General features: G+C 32.5%; 1 protein-coding gene across 1 annotated transcript in view; it reads right to left on the reverse strand.

The window, feature by feature from the left end:
* Positions 1–1,081: 1,081 nt before the first annotated feature.
* The window catches only part of LOC149780393 (uncharacterized), a 30,312-nt gene continuing 18,487 nt past the window's right edge, over positions 1,082–12,906 (reverse strand). The window contains exons 5-10 of the mRNA XM_089937315.1: positions 10,541–10,612; positions 9,664–9,799; positions 7,783–7,895; positions 6,662–6,730; positions 2,065–2,251; positions 1,082–1,223 (exon numbers count right to left, since the gene is read on the reverse strand). Coding sequence (XP_089793441.1) covers positions 1,159–1,223; positions 2,065–2,251; positions 6,662–6,730; positions 7,783–7,895; positions 9,664–9,799; positions 10,541–10,612 — 642 coding nt within the window. The 3' untranslated portion in view covers positions 1,082–1,158. The remainder of the gene's footprint in view (positions 1,224–2,064; positions 2,252–6,661; positions 6,731–7,782; positions 7,896–9,663; positions 9,800–10,540; positions 10,613–12,906) is intronic.

Here is a 12,906-nt window from a genome sequence, read left to right on the forward strand (position 1 = left end):
ATTTTTTGCGCGAATTTCACGGGGAAATGCGTACAACACAAATTATATGAATGGCAATTCTTAACCCGACGTAAAAACGTTTGAAACTATTTAACAGTTTTGATCCAGCAACAAATAAATAATGGGCAGTGGGAGAGACAGACAGACAGACAGACACACGCACAGACAGACTGGAGGGTGGACAACATATAGTCATTTTAACATTACCTACAAATCTAGCAAGCTCAGGATGAATGTATTAATCTAGAGGAACAGTCTTCATCGTACGAACTTTAAAGTCAGTCATACATTTTACGTGGTCAAATAATTTGATATTTCATTAGATTGCTTTTTATTCTTGTGAGCCAACAATTCTCCCTTTTTCAAACAAGAAAATTATTTTTCTAATATTATTTGTAAACATGTATCTCTTTTATGAGGTTATTAAACAAACAAGAACTTTTCTGTCAGTGAGCGCGTGTATGAGTTTGTATATCTGTGGATAGTCCTTTAACTTAGTGCATATCAAACTGAATCACAATATGACGATATCAACAAAGAGTTTCGCAACAAACTTTTTATGTTGCGTGTATGTTGATTTTACTGTCAGTGGGTACTAGACTGCCTGGATATTTATATATATTTGCGGATATTGGTCACAATTTCTAATGAATTCATGCACAATAATAAAATAGCCCGGTCAGAATGAAAATGTGAATAGCATATTCAGAATGGATATTCATCATTATTCAGTATTCCGTTGGTTATATTTAAAATTTAAAAGGAAATTTCGCAGTTTACAAGGCAATTTTGGGGTTATCACTCCTTGATGCAAAACATAGTGTATATCATTGTATGTATATGTTGGTACGCAAGAACTATCTATAGATTTGTTACTTTTCAATATTTTGCAGGAAACATTGTTGATAATGAATAAATATCACAGTGGTGTGTATGAACATCAATGCTTTCAGTTCATTGTTATTTATTTGTTATATTGCTTTCATTACGATAATTGTTTTTGTCATACATCTTATAGAATAGTGTATACTTTATTTTCATGACTTAAACGGCCTTCACAAACGAAAACGGAGCAAACTCGTTGAAATATAGGGTGTTTATTTACGTATAGCGTCTTCAGACAAGATAACTGGAAACGTTTTTCTAGTCCCATTCACCTCATGGAATGATCTTTAAGGTAGTGTAATTAAACCTGTTTGCTTTGGCAAATGTGGCAAGTCGTTCTGCAATAAAAATAAGATATAATTAAAGATATAATTAAGTATAAGTAATGTATTGCTAATATAACATTTAATATTTGTCATTAAGTTTACATTACTATCAAATACTGGTCATTAATGATATTAAGAGCAGAAAATTATTGTTAATGAATGAATAGTGTATAAACCTTCTGCCTCTGCTTATGGTAATGTTACAACTATTATTACTGCTACTACCGCAACTACGCCTACTATTTATAGAAACAATAATAATAATAATAATGATAATAAATAACAATAATAAATAATAACAATAATAATAAAAATAATAATAAGTAGTAATAGTTGTAGTAGTAGTAATACTAGTAGTACAAAACAATAAATGTAACGATGATATCAACGGTATTAGAAGTAAAAGCTCGAAGTTAAATTAATGCTGGATACAAGTTTTGAAAGCAACAAACATAGCCCAGGCGAATACATAAACTTTTGCAACAATACATCATACAATGCAGACGAAACAAGGTACCTGCATGTGTGCCAAATATCCTTGCGCTAGGGGAAAGTAGATTCGGATAGACGTTTCAAATCTTGGGATACGATTTGATGTGTACCTTATATCTGAACATGTTACTACTGTTTACTAATTTGGAAACATTCCCCATGGAAAACAAAGCGTAAGGTATAGAAACTTTCTTCATCATATATGACAGCGGATAGGAATAATTGCCTACACTACGTTAAAGAAGAGCTAGAGTTTTACGTATATTAATAATTATCAGTAGACCCTGCTGTCTTTCAATTTCAATTCTTTAAAAGGACATGCAGTAACAATTCCTTATATAGTCACTTTATATGTACTTACTCCTCACTGAGACACAATCAGCATCATTGCAAAGACCATCTCCACAGCAAATGTCGCAAATATCTAATTGCCTTTTTCTTCCTGGTTTGATCACTATGTCACCCGTTTCTATAAGATGCTGTAGATTCACGTGAGTGGGGACGTGTTCACGTTGTTCTAGTGCCAGTATCGTAAGTAGTTTGCATTGCTAAAATTGACAGTTCAGAGCTTATAATGAAATTACTTTATGTGGGTCAATATATTTTACACAATATAAATGCACAGAATAGTATAGCATCTAATGTCACATAGACACGCCTCAAGACGCTTTTGAAAACAATCATACGAGATATTTATAACAGGGAGCCCTGTCATAGTTGTCCAGAATGCCTCTTGGATTAATAATTAGGCACTTGTTATATAAAGATGAGTTTGGTGTAACTCAGCAACCTAAAAAGGCGCTTAAATTGTTTCGTACTTGAGAAACCTTGTTTGAAACTTAGAAAAGTTCGCAAATATACACGACCATTAAGGATTAAATTTGCACGTGGATCATAATCCCATACGACGTTTGTCTGCATCTTTCAATGAAAGTAAGGATCCTTGATTGAAGACGTATGTATTTTTTCTAAAAGTATTATTAGAAACATATTGTTTGACCGAAAACATTTCGAAACATGTGCAAATGTTATAAATTATAAATCTGCCGTCACATAATGTGACCGTTTCTACATTCAGTAAACGTGTATTCTGAACATATACTGATTAGCATTTTCCCATTTATAGATAATACAGATTTGAAATAACATATGACAACCATTCGTAACAAGGAAAAATATATGGAAAAATAATATCCATTTTCTTGTCCTTGTTTGAAATAAGTGTAATAGAGAGCTTCTTAGCATCCACGTTTGACTATAATACCTTATATCGATTTACACTCAAAGGTAAGTGTCACTTTGGTTCAAGAGACATTATATGCTAATTAACAAAATAGTTTATAAACTTAGGCTACGTTAGTCAAAAGGATCAGTAAATGTGACAAAGTATAATACTGAGGTGAATATGTTACACATTTAGGCAGCCAATACAAATGTCATACAATCCCGTAAAACGTTGATCTGCATAAGAGATATAAAGCAATGTTATCAGACTTATCACAGGCCTGAAATTAACAAACACCTAGCCTCTACAAGTGATGTACATTTGTCATTCAGTACGGTTGTTTTTACAAAGCACTAATCATCTTTAAATTACATTATTTCTAAAATTGAAATAACAATTCGAAAACGAATTCTATAAATCTGCGTACAGGCCCTGCTAATATTGTCAATATGATGGTACAAATTATAGCTTGTGCCTATTAAATATAGTTCGACATAATAAGATCACCAAACCGAGCACTCTAGATGTCAGATTCGGTTAGGCTTATACGTTGCTTGAAAATAGCTTTAAATCAGAAAGAAATTAATAGTTTTTTCAAGCTTTGTAATGGGAACTGAGTGCCATAGTCTACCCTCTATACATCTGGTGTTTCATGTTTGTTTTATGTATTAAAATCATAGTGAAGTTGTTACGTTTTGTGTGCATATTTCACCAACTAATCATCGGTTTACCGGGTAACTGCAAAATTTGTTTTCTTCTCTAATCAGATATTCAGATTAAATTATAGTAATCTTTAATTCATAACTTCAAGTTGGCTATGCTATAATTACGTCGTGCTTAGTAATGCAACTTATTTTACCTAGGCAACACGATAGTATTCAACCATACGTTTTAAATAGCAAGAAAATAAATTTAATGTAAACCATTTGAATATAATTATTGTTACATAAAATGATCCAAATTATGGTGAGGATACGGCACATATATATTATTGTAGTTAATTAGCCATGCCATTCACGGAACTGTCATGATTGCCAAGTAATGGAACCATTACACTCTAAGCGCCTGGTAAATTGTATTACATTTCATATATTTGTAATTGTTTATTGTTTGTTCCTTCTTTGATAAAATTGTTATGATACATAAATGTCGGGACAAATATTTTAAAAGATTTAGATTTGAAAACTGTAAAATGAATAGGCAAGATGTCCCAATAATGGCCAAGAACGAATGGGATTTTACATTATTAGATTGGTCATGATATTTCAATATTATTCCAATGTTATCGCCATTCAAAATTAAACTAACAATTATATTAAACCAGTGCAGTTTGACCAAATAAATTCTATATCGAGGATCTCGATTGGGTAAGGCTAGTAAAAAATTTACATTATTCAACGAGCTTAATAAATGTATAATAAATCTTTGTCCATTTGGGAATGTTTATCACATAGGTCCGATTGTAATGGAATTTGTTTTCAGAGAAAGAAGAAGAAATAATTTCGTCCCTTCTGACTATGACAGTGCAGTTTTTGTTTGTTGTGAGCAAAGTACAGTACCAGACGCTACTACAATTAATAATGCGCAATTCTCTAAATATAAATATTTAAAAATAGGTTTCTTTCAAGTTATATTTCTAAGAGCGATTGTCCATCAAAATAACATTTGACACGGAAAAACATCATTTGTGAGTTGATCCAAATGGTATGTATGTTTGATTTAATTTAAATGTTTGCTTGTTAGTTTTAATATGTTATTTCTTTCATTACCTGCTATTGCAATGTAATATCCTTTATTGGACTTGATTTTTTTAAGAATAAAGTTCAGTTCTGTTTGACCTGATTATTTAATATTTATTGGTAAACACTTAATAACAGAAACAGTGTATCTAGTTTCTGACCTTCATTCAGAATCAGTGACAGTTTTAGTAAAAAACTTTATTTATTTATTAGATTCTTTCTCAGAGTAAAAAATATTAAGTCAAGTCAAGGCCATGCATGGACTAAGTGATATTTATCATGTAACAAACTTCCATTTCTAGAAGGTTGACCCGCATCCGGGTATCTGTTTTGTGTCTTAGTTAGACTTATTAATGATGCATTAAGAAAGAATTGTCAGTCGTCCCTTAACACTTGAGACGCCAAGGTGTTTAATGTTGTGACCATTTTGGGCTAATTATTTTATTTTTTTTTCAAATTATTTTGAATTCAAGTGATTGTTTTCTTTGGAAATACTTGTGCTATATATTGATTCTTGGACAATGATATTTATGGAAATTTATACAGAATTCAAAAACTGGAATAATATTTTCTGTGATTCAACACGAGAGTGTTGACACTACAGGACTTCGCAGGTTATAACAGTCGTCATCGTCTTCCTGTTTGGATTTCATCGGGATTCGAACTCAGTTTCATTCAGGACTTTTTTTACTAGTACTTCTATTTTTGAATTCTTGAATTATTTTTGGATTTGATTCGTAATACCGTAAGATCTTTTTATTCATTTTTCACTTGATATTCTAGGGAATAAATTATTTGTTAAATTTTACGAAGCTTTTTCCTTCACTCTTTTCTGTTATTTTTTGTAAGAGTCTAGATTCGTAACATATACAAAAAAATGCTTGTAACGTCTTATCGGTTGACTCGGGTTAGGTTAGAAGATCTGTATAGATAGATGAGAGTGTTTTCAAGGTGTCCACCTAAAGTATGTTACTTTTCTAAGCAATCAAATTGTTGGATATTAAGTTATGGAATGATTACCGCCTAAAGAAACTCAATATTTAATGTAATATACGTCTGATGGGATATTTGCATTATTTGATTTAAACAATAATTGAAAAGACAAATTTTAAGCTAGAATTGTTATGTGTATTTACGCCTATAACCTATAATTATGCCACGCTTGCCCCAGGGTGTATCCCATCTTACATGCATCCCTCAGACTTATATACATTGTCCAAAACCTTAGTTTCATTTCCAATGATCCCATGTGTGGTCAATTGGCCATATTCATACAAACATGACCATTTATCCGAATGCCCTTTGGTTAATCAATTTGAAAACTGACCGGAAAAAGTTTATTGCAACAATAAAAACGAAATGTTAACGAGGATAATTAGCACTATCGCAACCAAACAGTAAGGAGAATATTGCACAAAAATGTCATTTATTTATAGGGACCATTCCGAATCACATAAAGTGATATCATCACATGTTCTTATATACAAAATACTAAACTGCTCATAATATAGGTAAACTGTGCCGAATATGAGATAAAACGTTATATACACGGTTAATTATTAGTGGATATCAATTTGGCAGAGCCTATTACTATAAGCAGCACACCAACCTAAAATCGTATAAACGGTTGCTAACTTTGACTCAGCAGCTATACTCTTTAAATAATCGATTTATTATACTTGTTGATTGAGGAGTTATTTAAGGAAAGTCTCCACATATTTTAAATCAAGATTATTTCTTTTCAATGTGCATTGAATTAAGTATGTTTAAGTCTACTGCTTGTTTAAATGTATCCACTCGAAACATCGCTATTTAGCAAATTGATAAATACCTGAACAATATTACAATACTGGCATAATTATTTTCACCAAACTGAGATTGACAACAAACATCATATACAAGTTATGAAACGTGAAGTCTTTCCATGCCAGACACCTATCTGATCTACTATATTCACATGTAAATGAATTAATTCCTTTGGTACATTTACTCACTAGCAACTTTTGGCAACCAAACTCATGGGTAAGCACTCCAGCGGTGTTTTGTGTTGTCACACGACAAGCCTGTAACAAATCAAAACTGATGTTAAATAGTATGATACAATTTGAAATTTATAGACAACAAATCCGATCTAATTCGTATTTATGTAATTTTCGTATAACAATAGGTAACAGGATAAGTAGCGAAAGCACAAAAAACTGGTTGATTGCAGTTAACCGTAAACAATTAAAGGGAGGACTTCTCTATAGAATTAAGATTTGAAAGTTTATATACACAAAGAAGAAGCAAAACAATAAACCTTAACAATATGTCATGTAAAATGTTAAAATTTTGATGTACCCATTAATTAGATTCAATTGGATAAATTTCATGATGATTTATGGTAAAGCAAAGCAATACTGCAGAAACAATCCCCAATCACAGCCCCGAATCACCAAACCACGTTGCATTTTGATTTGCGTACGTTTTGTCCATCCCATGTCTTTACAACTGTGTCAAATTGAACTAAGTTTATTAGAAACAGCAATCCAATGACCGTGACAAACTATGTCGTATAAATACAGAAGGGTGCAAAATATTGTAAATCAAACAAAACGTCGCCTATGGTCTAAGCATTTCTATCGTTTCAACAAGAGAAAATGGTTTGATTCCTGACTAATGGTTTCGGTAATACATTTGAATTCTGTACGTACTGTTTACTGTTATCAATTACTTTATACGATGAAAATGGACACCTATCGCACACAAAATTTAATTGTAATGAACATTTCAATTCGTAGATAATGAAACAAAAGTGTTTTTTCAAATTTGTAAATTAGTTTCCTTATACTAGAGCTAACTTCCGAATTGTAAATTCGACGATCCCATTCTAGGAGGATTATACATATTATATATATATATATATATATATATAAAACTCCCAATGTAGGCTTTGTATTCCATGTGCTTATCAATTTTAATAATATAATGTCATATGCAAGCATGCACATATGTTACCTATTATTGTTTTTCTTTTTTCAGTCAAGTAATATTTAAAACAATCAAAGAATTAATCTACTAGTCTAGCATGCTGACTGAAGATGACGATGTTTGACTTTTGATTTTATATAGTTACCTCATCGTCCGCACAGAATTTGATTTTTCGGCATTTCTTTGGATCAGAGACAGCTGATTGCCTTGCGTCGTCGTCTTCTCCACAATAATAGCACTGGTTGCTGTGATCGCTCTCTGTAATAAGATATAAGCTGTTTCATAACACATTTGGCCCCACAACATATTGGGCCATAAAAGTACACAAGTTAAATAAAACTGCAATATATCGCTCGGAATGTTAATATGTGCTTAATGTCAGAGTCGCAAGTTAATTGGAATTTGTTTTCCTGGTTATTGTAAGCAATAACAATTAAAACTGAAGACATTTATCAAAATCAAAAGAAATACACCAAAGACATTCTAATGTAAAAGCTACTTCTATTTACTAAGCAGCAAGAGATGAGAAGAGATAAGCTAATAAATTAACACACAAGCATGTGTTAAATCGTCTCCCTTTCCACAGTTTACAGTTTGATAGAATTACCTAATGACTATATTGGAAGTTTACCTAGCCTAAAATGTGTGATCGTGAAACATGACACATTACTAATGATTTTGTTTTCGTTAGGATAACGGTGCAATAGAAATTTGTTGTAAACCAAAGTCAATCATATTTCGACATACACAATTCAGGAGTTATTAGCCTGGTCCAATTTTTTAATTAATAAATCATCATCTTTTTCATATGTTACAAGATACAATCGAATTAAGAATCACAAAGGAGGAAAACATGGGCAAAGACGTTATTGTCTCTAATCCTACGTAAAAGAAGGCCTTACTTAATTAGATATCGTAATATAGGGAGGACATTTGTTTGAAATGTTTCAATAATGAGTGGAAGCAACGATTTCCAATAATGAAGTGTTTTACCCACAACACGAAATATTTCCGGTACTAAATAGAAGCAGGCAAATTGTATTCCTATTGTTTAGCAATATGTATAACAAATTTAATTAGCAGATGTCTTATTACAGACAGCGAGGTGTCGGCGGTATTCCGCTTAAGCCCTTCTGTGTTTTGAGTACATGTGCACATCAAAATACAATAATAACATAATTATCCTTCCCAATTCAGGTTAAAACATTGCAGAAAAAGTATATGTGCTATATTGTTCGATTTGAACTAAATTCGTCTGAATGGGAGGCGGCCATACCTGACATGAGGCCACATATTGTGTTAGCCATAACATACGTTATCAACGTGTTTTGATGGACAGTGTAAAACTTATTTATCGTATATCACTTCGGTGAATTATTGTTATTTCTTCAAACTGATCTATTCATACACAGTCTAGAATAAACATTATTATTTTATATTTTACATCGGGCAAACTGTGTGCTTTAGAACAGTTAGACACAGAATAAATGTCCTAAGTTTGAAAAGAAATATATACTCCTGGTACATATTCAATGGTACAAGTGAAATTTATCATAGTGCCACACTGTGTGAAACTATTTCCATTGGAATCGAGGTATATTTCACATTGAAAAATGACACATTACTTATAATTTTGTTTTTGTTAGGATAATGGTCATATAGAAATTAGTTGTAACCCAAAGTCATGTTTCGACATACACAATTCAGGATTTATTAGCCTGGTCCAATATTTTAATTAATAAACCATCATCATTTTCATCTGTTGCAAGATGCAATCAAATTAGGAATCACAGGGTGGGTAAAGACGTTATTGTCTCAGATCCTACGATAACAAGGGCATTACTTGTTCCAAAGTTACATAATCAGGTCCCGTAATATAGTGAGGACATTTGCTAGAAATGTTTCAATAATGGGTGGAAACCACAATTTCCAATAATGAAGAGTTTCCCTCGCATTTAAATATACCCTATGAAAACACTTAATAGTCACTTGATAGTTAAAGATGCAATGAAACACGTAGACATACTTGTTTGGATCCCACAGATATTAACGTTGCATTCAGTTGAGTTCGCAGACCTGGATGTATTGCAGCAGTCAGTACATGCAATCAGAAATCCGTTATCTGCTCTTTTTCTGGTGTGACTATTTGATGCCATGCAAATCTTTTAAAAGAATGAAAACGCAGTTTTAAAAACTCATTATGTTTTTTAACAATTCAACATTTTGTATACATGAGAAAAATATATGAAATTAAATATTAGTACAACGAGAAGTATATACCCTACTAGTTCTCTGTCCCAGTAACAACACGAATTTTGCGTCATTTCGACAAGTATGAAAACGATAATATTAGTCTTTGCGATGAAATACAAACAATAACAGTAAAAGAAGCTATCATGGCAAGGTTAATCAATAAACTTTATGTTACATGTAAAACATCTTGAAGGGTGAAACCACCATTTTGTCATTACAACAATAAAAACAATAAAATAGTCATTGATTTTTAAATAGATATTATAGATGTGATAGAAAAAGATTCATTTGAAACAGCGTACGAAACCATTCCTATACAGTTCAATCCATTTACGCAACTCAATGCTTGCTAACATTGGTGTTTTTCCCGCATAACGAATTTGAAATTATAAAAATAATAAATGTCTGAAAATAGATATGAATACAACAAATATACGATTATCACAGTAATGCTAATTTCTTCGATAGGTCGCGTAAGGGTGTCAGCTTATAAATATGGACATGATCCGACGCTTCACGTCTCATAAAGATTAGGTATTCTAATAGTGACAACTCGATGTGATCAAGTAATCGGGGTCGCGAAACTATGAATGACAAATCGTTTATTTCCCTATGATTTGCAACAGAGTAAAACAAATTATACTTCTCACCGTTCTCGATCTACAACCAGCATTGAACATAATCTGAAGCTGTGGTGTGATTATTTCTTCTATGTAGCAGTCCTGCAGAATAATAAGAGTATTGTAACTAGCAGTGGAAACGCATATGCTATTAGCCGTTGTGCAATATTCCTTGTTTTTAAAAGAATATCAGTCCAACATTTCGTTGGTCAATCTAGTATTCTAATGCTTCGTGTGTGTTTATGCATGAATACATTCGTGCACATGAAGTTAAATAAGCATTTTTAATTTATGTGTATTTGTATGGTTGAATATATGTATGGTTTGAAACATCCTAGTTGATATGGAATCCTGGGTAGACGCCACAAATTATACATCTATATATTTATCCACATGGTCATTGTTGTAATATGTATGAAATGAGCCAAAACAAAACTTAGGCACGAAAAATTTGCAATTTAATTAATGTGATATTGTGCGTTTTTCAAATTCGGTTACGTAAACTTATACAGAAATATGATTAATATCAAAAAATTAATTTTGCAGAAACGGTTTTCAGACTGTTCTTCGTTTAGCTTTAAATATGTTACGATATGTTGTTCTGACATTTTAATAAACTGTAAAGCGAACAACATTAAGCTTTCTGTTCAGATCAAAAGTGACCATTCAGTTTTAAGTGTTGCAAGAAACGCTAGTGTGAAGTATTAGAGCAGAATATTTTGTACAATGTATGCATCAGCATTTACGAACGTATTATGATCAAGATTGTAGGTGTGTGTCTAAAGACGAAACATATTCCTTATTTTTCGTCAAAAAATATTCGAGTTCTCTTGGTCTATGCGACACTTGTAATTGTTAATTTGTGACAGAAAATCCTTCTCCAAAGACATAAAATTTATGATACATGATACAAGGAAGTAATTCATTTAGGAAACGAAAATTCCATTACAACCTGAAATTGAGTATAATAGTATGTTGACAAACGTTGGATCTCATCCCAAGCAGCTGAGACCTCAGAGCATCAAATACTCATAACCAAGAATCCAGCTAGGAGGCAAGCAAATATTACTTAATCTGATATATATATATATATATATATATATATATATATATATATATATATATATATATATATATATATATATATATATCCCTGACTAGTAATATCTTCTGATGTTAAAAGGAACTTTCTTTTTATAAAAACGAGATTGCATTCAACAAGAGACATGGATACAGACTAGAGCCTTGGGATAAATTTAAATTCATTGAAATGTAACAACACTGCTTGTTCAATGTTTCAGTTGGTGATTCTAGATTTTACAAAATGAAAAGGAGTGTATGCAATCATCCGCAATCGAGGAATCATAAATTTGATTTTTCTATGGGACTATATAGTACTGCTATTATAGAAGTAAGGACGAACAAGGGGTATTAAATTAACCTTTGTGAATTACATTATGCTTTATGTCTTCCTTATTTGTATTTTTATTTGTATCAAGTCGTTCCCCCGTAAATCTCGCGGAGGTGGAATTGCTATCATCGCAAAGAACACCATGATAAAACGTATTAACCACACCACAACATTCAACTTCGACCACACATCGTTTGAACTAGTCCAAACCACACTCACACTGAAGAAAAGGTTAGTCCATTTTTCTGCCTATATCGCCCTCCTCCTAGTAGAAAAAAACACGCTGGCTGACTCTCTCTTTTTGGAGCAGTTTCCGAATCTCCTGGACTATGGAAATTCGATTGGTAGCAACCTGGTTATTCTTGGTGATTTCAACTTTCACTTTGACTGTCCCGAAAACCCAAATACATAAATACTCATAGGTTCCATTAATGTTTTCAACCTGAAACAGTCAGTTAACCAACCCACCCATAAACACGGTCACATTTTAGACTGGATTCTTCATAGACCTGATGATAACATTATACGGTCCTCCCTGGTATCCAATGACCTTGCATCAGATCAACTCTGCATTATATGCCGTCTTGACGTATCAGTCCCTAACCCTCCAACTTTATCTGCAACTAAGAGAAACCTCCGTATTATAAATCGAACCAAACTAATGCACGACATCCAAGCTAACTTAACAACTAGCTTACCTCCTACCGCAGAACAACTCGATAACTACCTGCGTTCATTGCTTGACAAACATGCACCAGCTACCAAGTGCAAAGTATCAATTCAAAAGTGTTCTCCGTGGTATAGCAGTGTTAGGGACCAGCTTCGCGCAGCCAAAGGAGACCGCCCTAAAGCTGAGAGGCTTTGGCTTTCCACCAGATTCACTATTCATAAGCAAATCTATGAAGTCGCTAAGAAGAATGTCACAAATATAGTCCTTGCAGCGAAATCAGCAAACTACACTACTAAGATCATGGAAAGTTCCAGC

This window comes from Sinohyriopsis cumingii, chromosome 16 (assembly GCF_028554795.1).
Source record: "Sinohyriopsis cumingii isolate HCF-2022 chromosome 16, ASM2855479v2, whole genome shotgun sequence".
Taxonomy (NCBI): domain Eukaryota; kingdom Metazoa; phylum Mollusca; class Bivalvia; order Unionida; family Unionidae; genus Sinohyriopsis; species Sinohyriopsis cumingii.